The sequence below is a fragment of the Channa argus genome, chromosome 1 (genome assembly GCF_033026475.1).
Source record: "Channa argus isolate prfri chromosome 1, Channa argus male v1.0, whole genome shotgun sequence".
Lineage (NCBI taxonomy): Eukaryota > Metazoa > Chordata > Actinopteri > Anabantiformes > Channidae > Channa > Channa argus.
The window spans coordinates 6,125,794-6,150,768 of NC_090197.1; the positions used below are offsets into that span (position 1 = coordinate 6,125,794).

The following is a 24,975-nucleotide window of genomic DNA, read 5'->3' on the forward strand; positions in this document are numbered from 1 at the left end:
GCTGTGCTCTAATTCACTGATCTCTGTCTACTGAGAGAAACAGCACTTTATCGCAGGCTGTAAATCAATACATAGCGAATCATTAGAGTCTTTAATCTGATGCCAAACTTGTGGGATCAGAGGTGCTCATGAAAGGGTCACTTAGATCCAACATCTTTCCAAGCGTTCATGCTTATGCACGGGTAACAGCACACACAGGAAACACGGGGAGAGTTTAGCGCAGCGGAATCAGACACACACACAATTTTATCTTTTTTTTTCTCCTTTTGTCTTATCTCGTGAGTTCAGGGTCGCCACTGTGAATCATTGTCTGCATGTGGATTTGGCACAGTTTTTACGCTGGATAGCCTTCCTGACGCAACGTTCCCCAATTTCTACCTGCATTGGCACTGCAGTCACAAAATCACCTGAACAAAATGCAAAGGCCCTCACTCATTTTCACTCCCTAAGCAAAAATATCGGAACTGCAACAAATCTGGGACTATTTTGCACTGGTATCTCTCAAAATAGTGATCGGCGCTTAACTTTTATCTCCCAGCACAGAACCAGAACCGTGAGAGACAGAGTTTAAAATTTAACATGTTGCTATTTACAGGCAGCACTGAAGGTGTGGAGAGTGGCCTACTTTGAGAGCTATGGGTAATGAAGATTCTGTAATTTTGGACTCTTTTCTTTTTAAAATGGGACAGACAGCGATGAGGTGACCCTGCATCTGTTTGGGAATGATGAGCACTTTTTGGAGATTTTATTTTTCTTTTGGTACAGACCAAATCACGAGGAACTGGGGAAGTGAAAATGTTTTTTATGGGTTAACGCATACTCATCTGCTAAGACAGCAGCCGCAGAAAGAGAACTGACTTTTTGTTCATTAATTTAAGTCATTCGTTGTCAGGGAGCAGATTTTTAAACTCTTCTACACTCTCACAAAACACACAGGAGGAGAGAGAGACAGCAAAAACAATCCCAAATAATGGCCCAGGTCATAACAGCAGTAATCATCAAAGTTAAGATGAAAAAAGTTGAAACATTTGACTTTGCATCTAATGAATCTTAAACATGTGACACTCTCTGAGGTTTCCCTTCACTGGATTATCTGGAGACCAAACCTGGCCGGAGGTCAGGTGTTGTTGGTGTTATGATGGTTGATGAAGTCGAGGTGATTCACTGTGACAGTGATACCAGGAGACCAGAGCCCAAACAGGACTGGATGAAAAAAGTGATTGTTTTGTGTGTGTGTGTGTGTCTGTGTGTGTGCGCATCAGCGTTTTACTTTTTCTTTCTTAAACATGATTTTTTTCAGTTTTTTTCCAAAACCAGTGTACAGGTCGAAAACACAAACCAAAAACCTGTGTCACACTTTGTCATCATGTATTTGCAACTGTTGTTACTTCACTCTGTCTTTTCCTGTGGTACATACACTGCCCTGAAAAAGTTTGGAAACACCAACACACTTCAGTGTTTCTATTATGTTTTGTTGGTTCTATTCAATCACATGTTAATAATATTACAAAACACACACACAAAGAAAAAACAATTCATTTTTAAACCTATCCCAGCTGTCATACGGCAAGAGATGGGATTCACTCTGGACAGGTCTCCAGACACCTCAAACTTTGACTCCTTACTCTACAAGTCATCTAACGACCACTCTTGGTGTATCTTGACCCAATGCTATGAATTCTTCCAATTTGCCAACCTTCATAGGGTTTTACACTCTGCCCACGAGGCCAGATGACCTGAGTCACATACACAGTAAGTGCTTGTTCACACTGGTTTCTCTTGTTTTACTCAACAATGCAGCCAATTGAGGAGCAGTGTAACATCTGTTTCTCAAGAAAGACACTCACAAGTACTTGTCTTCTTGGGCAGATTTGCAGTTGGTCTTTCCACTGCACCTGATTGGATCAAGTTTGGTTTGTTGCTGCTCTTCTGTCATGTTGTATTCACAAGTAAGTTTTATTTATTTATTTATTATTTTCAGTCCAGTCTCATTCAAAATATTTTAAATGACTTCATTGTGAGGGTGACACAGGCGAGAATTGTCCTGACCACATGATTAAACAGATCCTGAGAGGGAAGACGAAAGTGAACATAGGAAGTAGTCCCTATTCTACACCTACACAACATTGTGATTCAAAGACTTGCAGAACATACTAATCTTTGAAGAACTAATACACGTTATAATTCTGCAAGTTTCTTATGTGGGGAGTGTTCTCACTGTTTCAGTCATTTTCAGAATAAAATTTTGTGTGAATAAATTGAATGAGGTACCAAACTCTGCACGCTCAGCAACCTCACTCCCAATATTTAAAAAAACTGCTGAAAACAGAACTTTTCTTCACCTTCCTATGCACCTAAATCTTGAAAAATCTTTCTTGCACTTGCACCTCTTGACATGGAAACACTCCTCATAGCACTTTGCTTTGATGTTTTCTCCTTGACTTAGATCTTTGATGCCTTGTAATTAGTTTTTGACTGATAAAATCTTAAAACTCTCTCCACACCTCTGTTAGTACATTATCAGCAAAATCTACTGAAAGTATCACAAGTATACAGTAAAAATCTGTAAACATATTAGTACACGTGAGGCTACTTTTAAGCCCTACCTATACAGAGTTTCTCTACTTCTCTTATATAACAAATTTTTTAAATGTAAAACATTAAAAAATATTTGCTTCTAATGACCAGCCTCAAACGTTACCTCGCATTCTGTCTGCGCAAACTGAACGTGGGCTTCTGCTGTTGTAAGAACTCAGAGTGGTTCCTGTTGATTTATATGCTGTATTGACACGATGTTCCGCTTCTGCTTCAGCTGCTTCTGAAACGTTTCTGACCCTGAAGGCAGCAGGGCACGTGCGCTGGTGAGCAGTGGGATTACGGTAACGCGCGACCACCCACCGTATTAACCTGGATTAAATCAGGTGCAAAGGAGACAAATTTGCCTTGTATAAGTTTTTCTGCGGTTTGTTAATTCTGTGGCTCCTGACCTTATTTCCAGCTCCCATGAGACTTTATCAGTGGTCCATGCTGCATTCTTACAGCCCTTACACTGACACGATGGGATGTTACATTAGTCAACTAAAAAAAGCATTGGATCATCGGATCTAAACAGCTTCGACAAATTTCTTATGTCTATTGGTGTTACGTGGATAAAGTGTCATGTTCGCCTGCCAACCTTCTTATCTGCATTAAATCCCGCCTCTCCCAAAAAAGAGGAATAATGGACATTTTTGAGTTTCACTTCAAGAACCGAATCAGTTGACTCCGGCTTTTGAGCTCCACTCATCAAAACAGAACAACATGGTGATGTTATATGTGCTGCTGCTCCTCTGTCAGGTTACATCTGCAGGTAACACCACACTTTACCTCTACTGTTATTTTTGTTGCTGTAAAACTTGTTTGATATTATCACTTTTACTTTTAGCACAACAGCTGTAGTTTCACTTTTAACTTTTAAATTACTCTGAACTCAGAATAATCATTCATTTGACATATGATAATTATTATTATTGGTTTTATGAACTCGCTGCATTGCAGAATTTGCTGTAAATCAAATAAATGAACGAGTTTGTTTTCTTGGTCTTGTTATCCCCTTGGTTAACACACTAGAAGTGTGTTATCATTGTTTCATGTCCTGTCACTTCTAAGTAGTTCAGGCCTTCCAATCTCACAGCATCAAACACCAATATATCAAAAACTATACATGGTAACATGATGAAACTTTGTGGACAGCTGCCCCATGATGAAGCGCTTCACATATTACAGTGTTGCCTCTATAGCTCCACTGGGGGCGAACTGCAAATGATTTCTTCTTTTGTTCAAGTGGTTTTACTTCTACAATGTTTAAGGCTTCAGATTTTGCGATGGCGATGGCTGCAAGCAGCTGCAGCAACTGGCTTTCAGCAATCACATGCATTTCCCTTGGAAATGCCAATTCTATGTATTATTATTGGTTTTTTAAACTCGCTGCATTGCGGCATTTGCTCTAAATCAAATAAATGAACCCGTTTGTTTATTTGGTCATGTTTGTCCCTTGGTTCACTTTCCTTTTACACATGCGTCAGTGACGCAGGGGAGAATTGTCCTGACCACTCTGTAAACAGATCTGGAGCGGGATGACGACAATAAACATAGGAAGTAGTCCCTATTCTACACCTGTGAATACTTCTTTGAGTAGTGATGGAGGAATCGAGGCTTTGTGAAGATTTGAAACAGTTGAAGCAATTGATTTAGAAAATGGTTCAGTGTTTTGAAACATTTAAATCACCATTTTGGTGACATCTGTGTTTGTTGTTATTTGGTGCTATATAAATAAAGTTGAATTGAATTGAATTGACTCTGCTGGAAAAATGTGTAGATCTTATGGAAACATGGTGATTCAAAGATTTGGAGAACATACTAATCTCTTTGCTGCCTTGTACCTTGCTGGTAAGTTGGTTTACATAAAAGTGTCGAAAATGAAAAAATGTGAATGTAAGTCCTGTATACATTATTTATACTTGTTATTTATATGCATGTGCTATACTTTGACTTGGGAATGAACTAAATATGTTAGAAAATATACTTAAGTAGCTTTACATTCTGGAATGAGAGTGGTCGTGTGGCTGGGGATTTATAGATAGATGAGGAATATTTTGTTCTCAGGAGTTTTATTAAGAACAGTGTTAATGTTTTTGGGTTTAATTGGTTTCTTCTTTTGCTGAAAACCTCTCCAGCTTTGAAAAATGTTCTCTCACAGGACACAGATGTTGCCCGGTTTGGAGAGATATTCCTTAGCAAGATTGTACAGATCTTAAATGATGCATTTCATTAAATTGGGTTGCACCAAATCAAACTGCTCCCACACAAGTGACCTCTTAATGCAAGAAGGTCGATTGCTTGTTTGTTTTTGCGTATGTATTTATTCGTTTTTTATCTTACACCCAACTTCCTGAATCCTTGATCACAGTTCGACCGGAAAAGCAAAATCACGGGTCATTCCACACTCCAAGATCAATATTGAACTCTATTTTAAAACAGGATGAATCAGCTTATTCTGTTTCTTCTCTTCTCTCAGCACCTACACAGTCAAGCAAGAGAACACACGTAGGCTAAATTGCCTATGTTCATTGGTACTGTTAAGTCCCCCATTAGCTGGTTGATAATCCACAAATAATTCAGAAACTACGCTGTTGTACCCCAGATGCCAGGTAAGCAAATCCTGTTGGCAATTTAAGGAAGAAACCCATATATGTTTCTATAAGCCTTAAACTTTCTTCAGGGAAAGCTTCCCCCCACTGTATCCCTGCAGGTTTTTAAAAAATATTGATCCCATGGAAAAAACGTTGAGCCTGACTGTCCTTCAAACCAATACTACTTTTAACATCACACATCAATATCTAAAAAGCCCCAAAGCTGTTAGAGTATATAAAAATGCTTCGCTTTTTATTTTTGGTAATTGTGTATCTGCATCATGAAAAGAATGATTTGAAAAAACAAGGCTTAAAATAGCTCAAATTTCAACAATGATGAAAAGAAGAATTAAAGATGGCCAACTAAAACTGTCCATAACAAGAATACAAAAACATTAACATCTAAGCAACAGCTTAGACCAAAGGGGCAATAAACCAGTTTTGAACCACGTTAGTAAAACAAGCTTATTGGCAAAACAGCAGTGGTTAGGGTCTGCAGGGGGATCTGCAGTGCTCCATTCTATTACAAACTTTTTTTAACATAACTACAATAACCACTTGGCCCTTTTATGTGTTCTCAATAGCTTCCAGGTGAGAAGGAAGACTCTGCAAAAAAGGGAGGAAGAGGTGAAACTACATACCTGGCTAGAAGGCTGCATTCAAGATACAAAACTATGAAGCCTAACTCAAAATGTCTTTCTTCTACAGCAAAACACTCCCTGAACTACATCTTTACTGCTACTTCCGGAATGCCAAACTTCCCAGAGTTTGTGGGTGTTGCAGTAGTGGATGATGTTGAGATGGGTTACTGTGACAGCTACAAGAAACATCCAGAGCCCAAAACAAAGTGGATGAAAAAAGTATTGGAAGATGATTCTGTGCAGCTGTCGTGGTACATTGCCAAGTGCTCAGATACGCATTATGACCTCCAAGCCAACATTGAGAGTTTGAAGCAACGCTTTAACAAATCTGGAGGTATGTAGAGTCTAAACATAGTTTTTTAAACACCTGCAGTTGGTGTGTTACTGCACCTGTGGATGCAAATGAAGTTAAATATTGCAAAACCATTGGCCAGATCGTGTATTACATCATGCGTGTACAAATGCACGGACACATTCAAATCAAATATGAAATGTACTTATATAATCATTCACACAATCTGTAGGGTGCAAAAGCTTCACTAGCTGTTGTGTGGAATCCTCACATTTTACAGGATGCAGCACATCACATCACTTTGTTTGATTAGAGAGTCAGTTCAGAGGATTGGTATCAGTGCCTGTAAAAGTATATTTTAAAAAATCTGTATTGACAAAAAAAAAAGCTTATCAAAATGTAAAACTTGAACTGAACTCGAACATGTTTTGCCTCAACCTGCTGGTGAGAGAATGAGAAAAATATATTGGGAACATTTTTTAAGGATTTTGATTCTCACTCATTCATATAAACATGTTAAGCTTTTTAAACATGCATTTTTTTAACATTTCTTTTTTCTGTGATATTTTACCTATGTTTAAGGCAAATAACTACATGTGCACATACTGTAGCATAAACACAATAATGTTTGTCACGGGAAAGGTTGTTGTTCATCTGTTAAAAATTACTTGTGACTTTCCCACTCTGTGCTGCAGTTTCAGACTCTATTTCTCTTCCAGGTGTTCACGTTTTTCAGAGGATGAATGGCTGTGAATGGGATGACAAGACTGGAGTCATTAAAGGTTTTGTTCAATATGGCTACAATGGAGAAGACTTCTTAACTTTTGACCTGAACACTCTGACGTGGGTTGCTTCAGCATCACAGGCTGTCCTCACTAAACATGACTGGGACAGAGATAGAGGCGAAAATTTGTTTTGGAAGACTGCAATGACCCAAAGATGCATTCATTATCTTAAGCAGTATGTGACCTATGGGAAGAACTCTCTGCTGTCAACAGGTAGAGTTACACAGCATGATGTAGTTGAATTTGGGGTCCCAGAGAAGTATAGGGTGGAATGTAGATTATGTTGTATATACTGTATAACAGCAGTCCAGTGGCCCACTGCAAGCCTGATGCTAATAAAGAGTGTTTTCTAGAATTACCTAAAGTTGTCACTATTTTATGATCTGTTCTGAGATTCTGTCTATTTAGATATGAATTATGAAAATCTACAAATCAAATAATTGACACACATCCTTTTTTTCTATGTACTAATTTCAAAACATAAGATAACATAGCCCCAAATCAATTTCTCTTCCTTGCTCTATGTCTTTCTGCAGTTCGTCCCTCAGTGTCTCTCCTCCAGAAGTCTCCGTCCTCTCCAGTCAGCTGCCACGCTACAGGTTTCTACCCTGACAGAGCCACAATGTTCTGGAAGAAAGATGGAGAGGATCTTCATGAGGACATGGACCATGGAGAGATCCTCCCCAACCATGATGGAACCTTCCAGATGAGAGTTGATCTGGACATTTCATCAGTCAAACCTGAAGACTGGAGGAGATACGACTGTGTGTTTCAGCTCTCTGACACTGACATCATCACCAAACTGAAACAAATGGCCATCAGGACCAACTGGGGTAAGAATGAGATCGGGTTGCTGATGGCTGGGTTTTTGTATTTGTTTTCACGTTAACTGCTGATAAGTCTCAAATATTTTGTGCAACCAAATTAGCAGCCAAATTTAAATCACAGTCCTAAGTGTCCTGTTATGACTGTACATTTAGCTAATAACTCATTTGTTGACCTGTGAGAACCAACCTGTGGTTATTTGTATCATGAACTCATAAGTGTAGAGGCAAATCATTTTTCTTTCTGCTTCAAAACAGATCTAAAGAATATGTTGTTTGACTTTCTTAGATTCCTAGTTCAGTGAACACCTACAGTTATAATAAAATACTTGCTGTAGGTCTGTCTGTAGGACTGTAGGTCTTCATGACTGTGTCTGAACTGAAATTTTAGTTACTAAGGAATTGATTTTTTTCAGTAATAACTGCCAGAAAAAACGACTGTCTAGAAAAGATTTAGAGATGAATATTTGGAGCTAGGACATTACCAGTAGTTCTAAACTACACGGCATGGAATGAAGGAATGAAGTCAAAGTGTAAATGTTGTGTTGTGGTTCCAGTTCCTCCCTCACAGGTTCCTGTTGGTGCTGTCATTGGAGTTGTTGTAGGACTGATGCTGCTGTCAGTCTGCATCACTGGACTCTTCATCTGGAGAACAAAGAAGAAGAAGACTGGTAAGGAAATCGTTTTACTTCCTTAATTTCGAAGGACCTCCACATCTTATATTGTATTTCTGAGAAGTGATAATGTAGCACAGCATTTCTTTCTTTTTCTCCTTCTGTGAACTTTACATTTTATTCATTTAGTAATTTTTAAATATTTAAAATTCATTTTGTTCTTTAGACAAACATCTAATACTTTTTCACTATAACAAGCAAAAGTGCCTTTATTATCAGGTATTTCCTATGTATTTTCACAGAGAATAGTGAAGAGTGAGGAGTCAACAAAATAACACGCCTTTCAGAGAAAACCCTCTGAATGTTACTGCTGTTGAATAGAGAGCTGGATCCACTAAGATCAAGAGGTCTAATTGTTCCCATTTCACCCCAACCAAATCATGAAGAAAAGCCTGTTCAGTGTTAAAGTTTTTAAAGCTTCTTTGTGTTGATGCAAGCAACTGTGCAGTGATCACTTATGTCATTTAAAAAAATACCAACTGAATCACATTTTTGAGGTGCATCTGTTTAAATTATATCAATTAAAGTATTTCCACCAGACGTGACAGATTCTTGTAGGAGTGTCACTAAGTTGAGTGAGATTCAGAGAGTCGCACATCTGTTCAGTTTTATCACTTAGCCAGTCTAGGTTTAAATCACCCATTAGAATAATTTCTGGGGATAACAAGTAAGAGAATATGTTAGTCAAGCTCCTGATTGAATCACTTGCAGCTTATGGGGTCTATTACAGCCAACAACAGTGATGGGTGTTTTTTTTCACAACCAATATTAGTGCTCAAGCTAACTTATGGTTCCCTACTTATACATATTGAATGGATACATACAATAAAAAGATTTTTTTAAAGTGAACGCTGTCTGTTTTTGCAAGTGAGTTCAAACATCTGCTATTAATTATAATGTACACATTTATAATGGGGCTGCAGGGCATGATTTGGTTTTGTGTTTTTGTTTTACCCTGCAAAAAATTTCCTTTCCAAACAAATCTGCAAATCAGGAGTTGGATTGAATGATATATTTAAGCAAACCACCAAAAGCCCAACGGGAATTTATAATAATTATTTAATGATATTTTAGTACAACAACTCTACAGTGTTTGTCTTTCAAATTAATCGATGCTGTCGTCAGAGACAACTTTCCGCTCACTATCTTTGGTTTGAGTGGTTTGACCTGTTGTCACACCGCCCTGCCCCTCATTTGCCGTCTGCCTCCTCCGCACCTCACACCTCACTGCTATGTGGGCAAAGGGCAAAATCGATGCTGCTTATTTCCTTTAAAATACTAACTACAAACATCAATTTTTATTAAAGAAAAACATGATGTTCTTTTTTTTGTTTTGTTTATCAGACTGTGTTTTCCAGTGTAGTGAACGGGGAAACGTGTGCTTTATATGCACAATAAGAGAAAATTTGTATATTCTCATTATATAATATTGATCCCAATGGGAAAATTGGCTTAAACTGAAATGTTGACTTAATTTAGAGTTTTTCTGTTAACGTTTCTGTAACAGAACTGAATATCAGAAGTCAATCTGCTGGTACATCGAAAATTTGTAGTCTTGTTTGAAGATCAAAGTGACCGAAGAAGAGTCATACAATAACAACATTTACATCATGCCTTAGTAGCAATATTGTAAAAGAAAGATGGAAAGGAATAAGATGAGGGTGTAATCCACAAAATGTTTTCCACTCAAGATTAAATCCAGTTTTAATCAGTTTTGTTATATGGTGTCAAATCACAACAAAGTCATCTCAGTTCACTTTAAAAAGTAGGACCCAGATTCAGCAAGTAAACCCAACAAATCCCCCTTGAAAAGCAAAAATGTGACAGTGGATTGGAAAAACTCCCTTTAACAGAAGGAACCTCTAAGAGAACCAGGGTCATGGTGGGTGTCCATCTGCCTCGACTGCTTCAGGCACTTTGATTCCCAGCTTCTCCTGGCTACATGTTGAAAGTGTCCTTGATTAAGACACTGGGGCCCAAGTTGCTCCTGCTGGGTCAGGTGTGGGGGAAGAAAGTAAATTTAGTCATATGGTTAGATAATTAGCAAACAGTCAACCAAGATGGGCTTATTGAAGAGGTCACAAAGAGGACAAGAGATCATAGGCTGGGTCGTGTTTGGAGGAATGTATGAGATCACAGCATTCACTTTGTTGTTACAAGGCCCAAAGCAATGTAGCAGATAGTGAGTCCTGGGGTCACAAGATCTAAAAAAGGGTGCAAGAAAAGGGTTTTATTTACTTCACAACTGACATCTTCAGATAACCTAGATAGGGACAAGAGTGATGACTGTCAACTGCATGCACCTGGTTTCTTCAGTCATGTTTTGTGAGGGTGGTTCCTTTCTTGGGTTTGAGTATAAATAGAAGGGGTTTGAGAGATACAAGTCAGAAACAACACTCAACATCCATGTGTTCTTCTCCATGCCGGCATGTATTAAACTGAGATGGTTCATCACGCTGATTTCTGTGTTAGAAATAGAGTTTGTCACCATTACTTTAGTTTTTTCAGGTGCAAGTCAAGTCATGTCCAAGTCAGTGATACATCACCTGTTGCGTTTGTGGACACAGACAGGAACAGGACACAGAGACTCTGTCTGAAATGTTTATGTTGGTTTCATTTCCAACAATCATCTTCAATGTAAAAGAACAAATTCTTTGAATCTAAAATAAGTTTCTCTATGTTTGTACTTTGTTCTTCTTTTGCCCTTTATCCCCTTTTTTCTCAAGTCCCTGATGCACATATTTCAGTCACTATATATATTTCTTACCTGTTTTTACTCAGTAGTTATATTCTACTGTAGGTAAAACTCTGTTGATACTACAGAGTTGCAACTCCTGCTCATGAGTATCACAAACACGATCAGTGACATCAGGTTTCACATTCAACATGTTTGACTTTGAGCCAACAATGAAAGCAGGTTTTCAATTAATTAAAAAGCAGGCTTTTTATTAAATATGAGTATAAGAAAGCTTGTCCAGTGTGAAAAATACACTTTCCACTTTCCATAAAGTTCACTAGTGCAGGTGAGACACTGCATTATGTGAAATGTGTCATATTGTGTGTGTTACATGACCTGTTGTGTTTTGGACTTTAGTAGCAGACAAGCTGAGGCAAAGAACTGTAGTGGAAACAGGCGAAAACAAGTGAAGAGATTATATTGAAAATGTGCTTTGGAAAAACACTGGAGTTCAATAAAAAATGATCTAATGCCTACATTGATAACTGGTTATGATTTGAAAACTGGCTCACAGGTAAACACACTTCAAACACTCAGAGAATGTAACACAACAAGGAAACATCTTTCAGCTGAATAAAGATGTACAACCTACTGAATTGGTTGCTCAGTTTTTCAGTCTAAACAAGACTATTTACACATGTTCCTGCTCATGTTGTGTGGACACCTGTGAACTTTACACCAAAGGAAATCTTACTTGTAAATGCAGATCTGCTACAGCTACTTACCTGATACCTGCCATGATAAAAAGCAGCTAAGCTAAAGAAACTGCCTTGTTATCTATCTGTGCATGCTGAAAACCAGTCAAGCTATGTCATCCAGGTTTGGTTATCTGAATCATGTCAACTGGACTAATTTCTGACAGCTCTCAACGCCTGTGGTTATGCTAAGTGGGCCTTAAACAAGATGGCGTCCAGATCCAGCAGAAGTGTCAGAAGCTAAGAGGGATCTTCAGAAATAACACATACCTGTTCACTTCATACCCACCAAACAGAGACTCGTCCACCCAAAAGACTTAAAACCCAAACACAAGAGCAGCAACATAGTGTATGATGTCCAGTGAAGTGTTCAGAGCTCTACACTGGAGAAACCAAACAGCATCTACACAGGAGGAGCAGTACTGTAGGACCAGAATCAGCAGTGTACCTAAACTTGAAGGACAAAGTGGTGTTAAAGTCGTGATCATCACATCTTCATGAGTTCATCCTCTTCTCACCTCCCTACCTAATGAGCCTGTTCAGACCAGGTGTGAAACCAGGCTGTCATTGTTGTTGTTGACAGTCTGCATCCCTGGACTCCTTTGGAAGAGATGTGAGACTGATGCTCAGAATTTGCGACTCAATCAGTAAAGACGTCTGCTTGTAATCAGCCGAAACATTTCGCTTTTCTGGAGCCTCTGTCGGTGACACGGGGGAGAAAATTCTCTTGGGCAACAACAGTTTGTGTCATTTGTGCCAAAGTGTATCACAAACGGTTCAACCAGCTGAAACGTGACAATCTCACCTTATGACTCACTGGAGAGTTACTGCGACAGACGTTTCTTCATCTACGGCCTAATTCCCACACTGGGTCTTGGTTTTGGCTGGTTCTACGCCAGACTCCTGTGGCTTCATGGCTCTTTTACATAGTCAATTTTAATCCTATCTGGGATCGTCAAACAAGATGGTCTGCACCCAAACTGTCTGGGATCCCAGGTCTTAACATAGAAAACTGTCCACAGCATCAGTTTCTGGTGACTGGTTGACCATTGGAAACACCTGTGGCTCTGATGTGCTCCCCTCCTCTGCATCCTCCCCTCCAACCACTGACAACATCCAGATGTATGCACATTCTGAGATGTTTCTAGAATCTGACATTACCAACAGACACAGTTCTGCTCTTATGGACTAAAATTTTTTACCCGGGGAATTTTATCAGTTTCTTGAATTTTATGATCATTGCACAATCACCAATATAACTGTCATCAATCACCCAGATAATTCACCAAATACGACATTTGCTTTGCCTTGTTTTGTTGTTGACTTCTTTTTTTTTTAATTCCAATTTTGTTGGACCTCATCACTGTTATGATTATTTATCTTGTTTTGGTTTTTTTAACTTCCAGTCTTCTGGCAAGTACTTTCTATTATCTGAACGAAAGGTGCTACATTGTGTAAATAAAGTTTTGAGTGTTTCCAGCATAGACGACGGCTGATTTAGCGAATGAGCATAAATTATGAAAGATGCATTTATGGTGTTGTCTGTTTTCCAGAACAGTACAATGCTTTATTAGAAAGTTCAAATTTAGGTCTGACCATGAAACAATTTTATACATAAACGTAGGTACTTTCAAAGGATTTATGTAGATTTACTGTATTTTGGATAAAATACTTAATAATTTATGCACTTGTGTGTTTTCCCTAGGTAGACAATAAAAATCTGTGGTTTAGAGGAGAAATATCAGCAGATGGAAAATTTGGTTTCACTTCTTCTCTTGTCTTTTACAGTATATGCCACCACAAACTCCCCCAGCCTTTGATCCACATAAGTATTTGTCATGTGGTTTTATTAGTATTATTGAAAGATAGAAATTAAATTTTTTTGTCTGACTTTGCAAAACAAACATCTGTAGAGAACTGAAACTCCTGTCCAGACGTTTATGCAGCCCATTGTGGGGAGGCAGCAGCTACCACAGACCAAAAAGAACAGAACATTTCTGCATGCAACACAGCAGCTGGAACTTCATTTTTAAAAAATCTGTCATGTGGCTGTTACACTGATTTAAGATGTAAATCCTGCTGAGCTGGGGATGAGTCCAGTTCCAATAAAGTGCAAAATCACTTTCTGTGAAGACAATATTCTGTCAAGTTGATTTCTACAGGGAGTTTAATTTTTATTTATTAAAACCATTCTCTCTGCAGGCGTGACATTACTGCAACATGTCAACGGGTATCATGACTGAAGTGAAAAAGGCGTAAATGTTACAGTAAGTGGCCCGAAATTTCTGCATTAATACACAGATGAAAATTTCAGGATTTTCTAAAATACTGCAAAAAACTTACAACGGTGGCAGAGGATTTTCTATTTACCCACAGGCCTCTGTATTTGGCAAGAGTTGGTTTAACCAAATTGTCAAGATACAGGAAAGGCCTTATTTCCCAATGTTTGCTGGCTTCTAATGAATGACATAGTGTAATTTGGGTTAAACTTTTTATGGAGAGGTTTTCTGGAGCAATAAATTGTGTATCATGTTCCCTCATACTATGAGATATACAGTAACTCTTGATGTGATGTTCTTACATATTTCAGTAAGAACTGCTGACTAGGCAAACTGTAAAAAGAAACTGCAAACTGTTGTGGTGGAAGTTAACCCTCCTGTTATGTTTGTTTCTGAGGAACAGCCTTGATGTTCCCGGGTCAATTTGACCCGGGGGACACTTAATTATACAAAATTGTCAGAAACCAAAAAGTCCCAAAAAACATTGTTTATATTTCATCATTAACTCCATTACTAACCATTTCAATCAAGTTTTAGTTCAATAATGTTCTTTACTGTTCACAGATCATGGTTCAATGAGCATAGGTCACTCGTTTATTAAAGAAAGATCATGTTAAAATTTTTTTTAATGTAAACTGAAAAGACCTACATATAAATTACGATACTTTATATGCAATAGATTTTTAAACATTTTATTTTATATTTAGAATTTTTTTTTGTTTATGGAGTGATGTTGATAAATTGAAATGAGACACCTCTTCTGTTCAGGGTCAAATTGACCCATTTTAAAGTTAACAATCTAAAAAAAATACTTAAAAGTATTTTTTCACCTTGAAATTTCTCCTGCTTGGCTTATTTAGTGTAATCAACATAAAATAAAAATGGTTCAGTTCACACTACATGTTTCTATTACAAAGCTACTGTTTGGGTCAATTTGACCCGGCGACAAAATGGAAGGTAAAAACACTTAGAAAGATCTACTATTTGTTTCTTTGCAACTATGAGACATAATACACCCCTGTCTCACACTCACACACACAAACATACATTCACACTCTCTCTCTCTCACACACACACGCACACTCACACACACACACTCACACACATGTATTCTCTTGACCTCGTCTTTGAAGTGTGAGAATGCAGGTGTTGACTTTTGACAGGAACCTTCAAACTCTACCCACAGTGGCCACTCAGATGTGTATTTGGGGACGAAGACCACTGATTTCAAACATTTTTTGATGTGAATGTCTTCAAAGACGAGGTCAAGAGGATGCATGTGTGTGTGTGTGTGTGGTGTGAGTCTGAGACAGGGGTGTATTATGTCTCATAGATGCAAAGAAACAAACAGTATTTGATCTTTCTGACTGTTTTTAGCTTCCATTTTGTCGCCGTGTCAAATTGACCCGAACAGTATCTTTGTAATAGAAACATGTAGGGGGGGGTTGCAAATATGTGAACTGAACCATTTTTATTTTATATGTTGATTACACTAAATAAGCCAAGCAGGAGAAGTTTCAAAGTGAAAAAAATACTTTTAAGTATGATGATGCACAATGTATGCTATGATGATGATGCAATGTATGATGATGCAAAATGTTTAGATGCAAAGAAACAAACAGTATTTGATCTTTCTGACTGTTTTTAGCTTCCATTTTGTCGCCGTGTCAAATTGACCCGAACAGTATCTTTGTAATAGAAACATGTAGGGGGGGGTTGCAAATATGTGAACTGAACCATTTTTATTTTATATGTTGATTACACTAAATAAGCCAAGCAGGAGAAGTTTCAAAGTGAAAAAAATACTTTTAAGTATTTTTGTTTGAGATTGTTAAGCTTTAAAACGGGTCAATTTGACCCTGAACATAACAGGAGGGTTAAGGAAGTGAAACTGAAGGTGCATGGGCAACTAAAGAAAGACAAATATGTAAAGCATGGAGACGAGGGGGTCATGGTGCATAATTTCTTAATGCTCCATAGACTCCATAACCTCAAATTGTATCAAGCAGGTTTGGTTTCTACTACAATGTGAAATCCTGTTGTTTGAAAGTGTTTGATCACTAAGCAAAAAACCCAAAAACCCTTATTTTTTGTGCACAAAACGGCACAAATGCTTCTTGCAGACATATCTGGCAATGATGAGCCGCTTCCATATTGTGGTTTTTACTTTTGATTTTATCCAAGATGTTTCTGTGAGATCCCAGGTCCCTGAAATGACTGCTCTAAAATTTACCAAAAATGCCAATTTTATTGTTTTAGTTCTTGAATCTTCTGGTTTAAAATCCAAAGAAATCAGTTGAATCTGTCTTTGTCTGTTTTCTCACTTTTTTGAAATGGTTAAGATTTGAAACCCTCTGTGCCTCAGACTTTAGTCAAGTGTTGGGCCCCATTTGCCACCAAATAAACCTGTTGGTCTAATATTCTTCCTTTAGCCAACCAATGTAGCAGAGTTTTCATTTCTGCAGTCGCACCACTCGAGCTCCTTCTTGGCTGGTGAAGCAGTAACAGCACACCACCTAAGGGCCACCAGAACCCCTCACTGCTGAGGGGTCGAACATTCAGGCCTGTGTACTGCTTGCTTGGTTTACACTGTGGAGATTTGTGCACAGTTTGACACACAGCCATCACATGTGCACTGTTGAGCACATTTACTGATCTTTCCCACACATTTAAATACAGATGTAACATTAGTCGAGTCCTTTGTGAAGCCCACAACCACGGAGGGTACTTTTTTGGGGCGGTGGGGGAGAATCAGGCTGTCCTTCCTGGTTTGTAGGAAAAGGGATGTGGCTAAGAGTGAAGGACTGAGACTAGCTCCTTGGAAACAGTGTGCACAGATGTCATATGCTTCTCGCTGCAGGTTTTCAGTACTGTAGTTGGAACAGAGCAGGTAGACGCCTGATAGGTAGATTCGCTTTGAGTCAACATACTATATGTTTGATTTTCTTGCATGTAAAGTTAACGCCGAAACGTGAGTTTTTATCATATGGTCACTACCTGCACTCAATAGGACCTAAAAAGATGGTGGAACTTCTTTTTCTGCTCGTCCTCCTTCCTGCCACACTTTCAGGTAAGATCATCTACCGAATCCTAATCTGCACTGTTGGTTGGATTGAACTCTAATTTAAAATTTAATTTGGAAAAAAAAAGAAATTAAATTGAAGGTTAAATACCTTAAGCTTAATATTTTAGATGTAGCAATTACTGGGACCTACAGTACCACTTCAGGTAATCATACGGTCAGCTAAGTAGAGACAATGCACGTGAGGTATATGCAGTAATTAACAAAAGATTATGACGAGATGTCTGTTGCAAACTTCAAAATGTAGCTATTGATGCTCAGAATGCAGCACATGGCCTCTCACTGTTGTGGTGGGGCAGTAGTGCTCACTTCCTGATCTTTGATCGCAACCAGTTTGACTTTTATCAAACCAAACAATGGGACATTAGCCAGTGTTTGTTACATTAGTTCTGATGAGAAGGAGGCAGCTGTATTAAATGTGACTCTTTAAGGGCAAACAGGGTTAATTTTTTTGCTCTTGGTTTTTGCCGTGTGAACTTTTGAAATAAATAAATAAATAAGAAGATATATTTCAAAGTGCTGAAAGGCTTTTGGACTTTTGAAAGTCAAATAACTGTCACACGTTCTAATATGTGACATAGTTCGTTCTACTTTTCTATACGGAAGTAGGAAACCATAAAATATTCATTGAATTATGTTTATCAGAGCAGGAAAACATAAAAAAATCTGTTGGGTATTTTTTCGGTTTTTTTTCCTTTTGGTTTTTGTAGGGTTGAATTCAGAACTAGTACTAGTATTGCAAATAGAGAATGTGAAGTTGTGACACAACTGTTGGGGGACAGTTGAGGACAAATTCACACCCAGGAACAGGGGCCTGTACCACAAAGCAAGTTCAACTTATTCTGTGTAAATTGTCGTTACCAGGAGTCATTGAGCCAAACTGTCCTGAAACTGTTACCATGAAGCAGGTTATCAGTTTGCTCTGTGAGAGCTGTGTTTCCCTGTCTGGCTTGAAACGTCACACGACTACATCATATTGAATTGCTTCAAGCACTAAAAAATAGTAGTCACCACGATGTTACAATATTCAGTTTTATACAATATATAAAACTGTATAAAAACATGTGTTCAAATATTTCAAAAATGCTTGAAATATATTATTATCTACTATGTAAGCATGAGGAGAACATGGAAACTCCACACAGGGAGGCCACAGCCAGCAAGTATTCGAACTGCACAACAAATTTTGACTTTAAAAACTTAAAACTTTGACTTTGAACACAAAACTCCTTTTAGGGATTCTACAATCTCAAGGCTCTGGTCAACTGTTTTAATAGTTTCAGACAAAATGAAAAGATCAAACCTCCGGCAACACTTACAGAATGTTGAACAACTTTATCGTTATATGACCAATGCGTTTTGGCCTATAGCCTTCATCAAGATCTGGTAATAGCACATAGTAAAAAAAATTACAGTAAAGTTGTTCTATAATCTATAAAAAGTGTTGCCGGCTATTTGATCTTTTCAGTTTGTGTTTCCAAGTCTGTGCACCTTAACAGTAGGTGGGATTGTGCCAGAGGAGAGGTTCCTTTCTAACACCAGACGAACATCAGAAATCAGGATTAAATTCATAAACTTCCAAATACTGTATTAACTTAGTGTACATGAAATTGATGATTGTTGTGTTTTTTATTTCATGGCTTTCAAAGCTCGATTTTAAAGTAAAGATCGGTTTAAAAAACGTCTTAATGCCTTAATGCAAAAATGTCTGGGATTAACTGGGTCAGCTGTGGGTCCAATACGAAGATATTGGTGTTGTGTTAGGAATTGCCGCCAGAGTAAACAAGGCATACAGAGATGATTTTTTTCTAAGATCATATATATATATTTGTGGCAGAACTTTGTTGCATTACAGCCTGTTCTCATTAAAGAGCGATGCTTTGTCCATTCCGTTCTGTGTTACATGCTGACGCTTAAGTTACCCATTTGCATCTGTGATTGACCCTCAGTGTAGTAAATTAGAAATGTTAAAATGCTGATTTTTGATTTTGCATTTTCTCTTGTGGGCAGCACTGTAGTGGAGTCTGCCAGCCTCTATGTGTTGAAATTGCATGTTCTCCCAGTGCTTGCATTAGTTTACTCCCACAGTCCAAAGAAATGCATGTTAGGTTAAATGCCAACTCTAAATTGTCTATAGGTATGAACGTGAGTGTGAGTGGTTGTCTGTCTGTGTATGTCTCTCTGTGTTGGCCCTGAGAGAGACTGGAGACCTGTCCAGGATGGACCCGACCTCTCATCCAAAAGCCAGCTTGGAAAAGGACAATTGGTTAATATAATAAATGAATTTCCTCTTGTCACTGAGCAAGTCTGTGAGTGGTCTATTAAATCATAACAGGATCTTTATATGTGCAGGGCCTTGGGAAAGTTTAAGACTGCGGGCGTTCTGTGCACAAATCTACAGTACACTGAGTTACAGAATAGGATGACAGTCATGTTCTGTGGCAACTGACTTGGCTGAACGTTTTTTAAGAGAATCATGAAGATCTTCCCAGACTTTTATACCCAATATTTACAACATTATTCTATATAATTGAAGATTAGAATCATATAATTAAATTTAGCTTAATGTGAATGCATCAAATTGTTGGAAAGATAAGTGTGAAGATTCTATAAAGCCCCAGTGAGGCCATAATCTCAGAGAATGTCAGTTTCTAATGTAGTTGATATTTTAGCTGTCCCTAGCGGTCCTGAAGTGTTTGGAGGTTTATCGGTAATTTGAAGCAGTCCAGTGTGTCATTAATGGACCATCATGACATTCTTCAGATTTTTCTTTGCAGTTTTACTTCATGTTTTGTTCTTGAAAGGTTATAAAGAGCAATTCCTCTGTATCAAATTTCAATTTACAGTGTGGGAGGGTAGAATTGAGATTGAAACATTATTGGATCTGAGGTGTTAACAACACGCTGACACATCCAGACATGACTATTGTCAGAGCTACAAGACCTATGGTGTGACTGGCTGATTATTTCATTATTTCCACACCCATGTTTCCAAACTGCACTTTCTTTTTGCACTTTGTGCTGCTGCACTGAGGCTGGATGAACAGTAAACTGAAAGCTCCTCACTAAAGAAACAATGGAGCTTTGTTTCCTACTCGTCTTCTTTCCCGTAACATATTCAGGTAAGATCGACTTGAAAAATTGTGTTTTAAAAATCCTTACACTTGATGCAGTCTAAATGTCTTATCGTTACAACATGAACAGACTTTGTGTTTTCAGTTTAAATGAAAATACAACTTTTCTACTTTAAGTTTTCAAAACAACAGAATAGACTACAAACTCCACAAATGCTCTTTTATCTTATTCTGAATGATATTGTGTTGGACATATTGAATCAAATAAAATAAAGTAAACAACAGTTTCTAGTGATTTAATCTTTTTGTGTGTGTGTTAACTTGTCATCAGTAACTGGTTTAGGGAGTTGACAGTAACCTACAAACCACAGGAACTAAGACTCTAATTACTGTGATGCCACCTTCAGAAAACGTGTTCCATTGTCTAAATAAAGTTCCCGTTTGAAATAAGCAACCTTATACCAGAACTGCCACTGCTTATTATGTCTGGTTCTTTTTTCTTGGCTGTTTTTTTTTTACAACAGGATATTATCAAATGTATCTATTTGTGCCATGATCAAACATAAATTTGCACACATTGACATCTCTGTCAATAAAAAAAAGCTGTTTCTCGAAAACCTAACACCGTTTTCTTGCCCAACAGTTAAACACTCCCTGACATATTTCGTCACTACATCCTCTGAGCTTAAAACCTTCCCAGAATATGTGGTTGTTTCAGAGTTTGATGGAGTTCAGCTCGGTTACTGTGACAGCACCAATCTGATAGCTGAGTTCAGACTGGACTGGGTGAAAAAACTAAATGAAGATGATCCTGAGCACATGGAATGGCATGCTGAGAGTTGTAAGAATTACTATTATGACCAAAGAGCTATACTAGAGGGAATAAAACAGCACTTTAACCAAACTGAAGGTACATGTTTATTTTTTTATTTTTTTTGCACTACCTTAATGTTGACATGTTTTGCTGGTTATTTCTTTGTTTTTGTCTACGTGAACAAAATATAATTTTCCTGAATGTCTCATATAATTGTGTTGACTGTCTACAAAGCAAATTTTACATTTTTAAAGAGAATTTTAGAAAGCTCAGTTTTAGAGTCTGTGGATCAGTGTCTTTGTACCGTTTGTATCTGACTGTACGGAGATCTTACTTGCTTTTTTTCGTCTCTTTCTTCCAGGTGTTCACTATTTACAACTCTTCTCTGGCTGTGAATGGGACAATGAGACTGAGGAGATGAATGGATATGTGAAGTACAGTTATGATGGAGAAGACTTTATAACAATGGACATGAAAAACCAGAGGTGGCTGTACACAGAACAGGCTGCCACCTACAAACACAAGTGGGATCCAGACAAAGCTAGATTATACAGGGATATTGTTCTCCTTGAAAACAATGTGTTTCAATGGTTAAAGAAGTATTTGGCCAATGGGAAGAGCTACCTGCTGAGAAAAGGTACAAATACATGACTTCATATAACAGTAATAAACACAAGAATATTTCATTTCTAAAGTCTCACCCTCCTCTCTCTCCTCCAGATCGTCCCTCAGTGTCTCTCCTCCAGAAGTCTCCGTCCTCTCCAGTCAGATGCCATGCTACAGGTTTCTACCCTGACAGAGCCACAATGTTCTGGAGGAAAGATGGACAGGAGCTTCATGAGGACGTGGATCATGGAGAGATCCTCCCCAACCATGATGGAACCTTCCAGATGAGAGTTGATCTGAACATTTCATCAGTCAAACCTGAAGACTGGAAGAGATACAACTGTGTGTTTCAGCTCTCTAGTGTTGAGGACATCATCACTAAACTGGACAAAGCTGTGATCAGGACCAACTGGGAAAAAACTGGGATTAGAAACAATGAAGGTGAGAAACAGTGAATTTTAGTTAAAACCTTGAATGTTCCCTTTGTTTGTTTACTGGGTTATGACTGGAAACTGATTTGGAGATTAAAAATTCACCCGTTACATTAATATACTGGTGGCGTCCCGCAACAATATCGTCTCTGACATCACTAAGTAAAACAGATAAAATCTTCATTGTGGAGCTTCCTTTCTGTTTTGTGTTGTTTACCATATTAAGATAAATACAATAATATAAAAGCTGAAAGTCGTAACTCTCACCTCAGAATCATATTTTAATAATATAACCCAAATGTCTCCAGTGTTGAGCCAAAACAAATGAATCAGCCATTCTGTCCAAATACTTCTGAAAGGGACTGTACTTAATTCTAAAGTGGATTCCCTCCACTCAACAATAGATAGTGTGAATGTTGTGTTCTGGTTCCAGTTCCTCCTGTTGGTGCTGTCATTGGAGTTGTTGTAGCACTGATGCTGCTGACAGTCAGCATCGGTGGATTCTTCATCTGGAGGAAGAAGAAGACGAAGAAGAAGAAGAAGAAGAAGAAGAAGAAGAAGAAGAAGAAGAATGGTGAGAATAAAATAGGTTTTCATTCTTTGTTTTTACACCACTTTTCAATGTAACCTGCAGATTGAACTTTAAATTAAATTTAAATATAAGTATAATTTGAAATAATAAATGTGTTAAAGGATAACTTTTAAATATTTTTTCCACAATCCCCATACAGACACTAAAACCAACAATGAGTTTCCTCTACTCACAGGTGAAGTTCATAAGCAGACGTCTGCAAAAATTAAAAACACATCAGTCAGACACACAGCTCCACTAGTTGACATGATTCTTCTCCAAAATGCATGAGTGAGATATTGTTAAGAAAATGTTGCCTGGAGGTTTATGGCAAAAACAAATGAGCTAATCCAGTTTGCAGGGTGATAGACACGAAATATAAGTAGAGGCAAATCTTTGATTTGCTGTTTGTATGGGGATTGTTAAAATACTGGTAATTAAAACAAAACATGATGTAAATATTGTTTTAATGTCTAAATGTTTGGTTGACTTCTTATAAATATGTTTTAGTGTCTTTGCTTGCTTAAAGCATCATAATTTTAATGCTGTAATGTCTTTTCTGTATTTCAGGATTCCAACCTGCAAACAGTAAGTTTCCATGTGACAAGTTATTTTTTGTTTTTAAAAAAATCAGAACAATTTGTTTTAAAAGATTAGAAATCACTCTTTTTATTTTTAGTCCAATTTTTAATTTCATTATCTGTAATTTGAATAAATAATAATATTAATATTCTGCTTCTAGTTTCAGACTCAAACACAAATTTAGCTCCTACAGTCACAGTGAGGACGTCATTATTATCAGGCTGCATAATGTACAAATGTCATCCTGTATTTTATATGTAGCTGATAATTCACATACATTATAAAACGTCTTCTGACTTACCCAGTAAAACTACAAGAAGCAGTGACACTGTGGTTTTAACATAGTACTTAATGCACATATTAAGTGCTGTCAGTGATTGGTTAGAAAGATAAGCTGCACTAAAAAAGTGAATATCTAGAAGTAGATATTTTTAATACATATTGTTTGAACAGTGAATATAACAACAAGTCAAAGGCAAAAACGTCCATCTACAGAGGCTAAAAGGAAAATGCTTTAGAAAACTACAATTAAATTAACTTTGTACAAAAGGATTTGAGATAATAAATAGTTTTACCTTACACAGCTTCTAGTAAATAGTAGTATTTCAATAAGTACTTAACCACTTACTTATATATATAATTTATTGTCTATGAATCTGTTTTGACAGGTTCGTAGTGAAGATTAGAAGAAGACCTCAGTTAAGTCACTGTGGATACAAAACCATTATTTCTTGGAGAACAATTGAAAACAAAAATTTAGAAATAACAACGAGAGAGAAGTGAGGCTGCTGGTCGGCTGTTTGTTCTGTTTGTGTGTGTGTGTGTGTGTGTGTGTGTGTGTATTAAAATGACTAAAGATTTGAAGATACTAAAAATAATGATGTCTTAATAATGAACTTTCCTTAGACATTTGTCTTAGGTGGTGAGAGATGTTGTCCATTAAATACAGACATGTTGAAGCTGAAGCCCAACGTGTCTGTCAGCACACATCTGTTTAAATTCTTCCCCTTTAACAGCTCAACATTGGCGCCTTCTGTCTTTTACAATGGCAGCTGTTGTTGAACCATTTTCTTCTTGAACTTTTGAAATCACTGTATTACTGTACAACTGGTGCGTAAACCAAACACAGATTAGGTTTAGATACTAAATAAACATGGTTATGTTTAGTAAAAATGTTCTGGTTTAGCTTAAAATCACTGCTTCCCTAATATTATGCAGAGTACTGCATGTACATACAGAACATCCTGGTGGTCACAGTAACAACAAAGTGTGTTTCCAGTCTCCTGTTGGATGTTTTTGGCTCTAAATATAATGTAACTGTTTCCAGTTAAAGTTGCTTTACCAAATGCTGCTCTTCCTTCTTCTGAACATGTTTGGTTGCTGTTACGTTTTTCTTAATTTTGTTTTTCCATGTTTTTTTATTTTCCATGGTTTTGCCTCTGTCCCGTTACACAGTAGCTAATCTGTTTACCTTTCACACAATAAAAGTCTGATCAAAAAAAGTTTTGCCATATTTTATTTGTTTAGTTCTTATTATTGTATGTTCATATTAGTTTCTATCACAATTTCAGTGTGATAGAAAAAGGTGTAAAAAACAAACCAACAAACATACATGTGGCTGGGATGCACACAGACATTGGTTGTAATTTCTGTGTGTTTTAAATATGTGTTTAAACTTTTATAATAAATCAAAAACATATTCAAAAAGCAAATATGAT

General features: G+C 37.4%; 1 protein-coding gene across 1 annotated transcript; it reads left to right on the plus strand.

The window, feature by feature from the left end:
• The first annotated feature begins 3,250 nt into the window (after positions 1-3,250).
• On the plus strand, positions 3,251-24,772 carry LOC137102482 (uncharacterized). Its single transcript, XM_067482064.1, has 13 exons — positions 3,251-3,349; positions 5,880-6,146; positions 6,824-7,102; positions 7,426-7,722; positions 8,271-8,384; positions 8,630-8,642; positions 19,318-19,325; positions 20,897-21,163; positions 21,429-21,704; positions 21,788-22,114; positions 22,538-22,678; positions 23,246-23,263; positions 23,418-24,772. Exons 1-13 carry the CDS (start codon positions 3,301-3,303, stop codon positions 23,516-23,518), a joined length of 2,157 nt encoding a protein of 718 aa, XP_067338165.1. The 5' UTR covers positions 3,251-3,300; the 3' UTR covers positions 23,519-24,772.
• Positions 24,773-24,975: the final 203 nt, after the last annotated feature.

Bases quoted from the DNA above. Each gene is read 5' to 3' on its own strand.
- LOC137102482 (XM_067482064.1), top strand. From the start codon at position 3,301: ATGGTGATGTTATATGTGCTGCTGCTCCTCTGTCAGGTTACATCTGCA. The intron at 3,350-5,879 runs GTAACACCACAC...TTTCTTCTACAG, and splicing joins CTGTCAGGTTACATCTGCAG to CAAAACACTCCCTGAACTAC. The intron at 7,103-7,425 runs GTAGAGTTACAC...GTCTTTCTGCAG, and splicing joins GAACTCTCTGCTGTCAACAG to TTCGTCCCTCAGTGTCTCTC.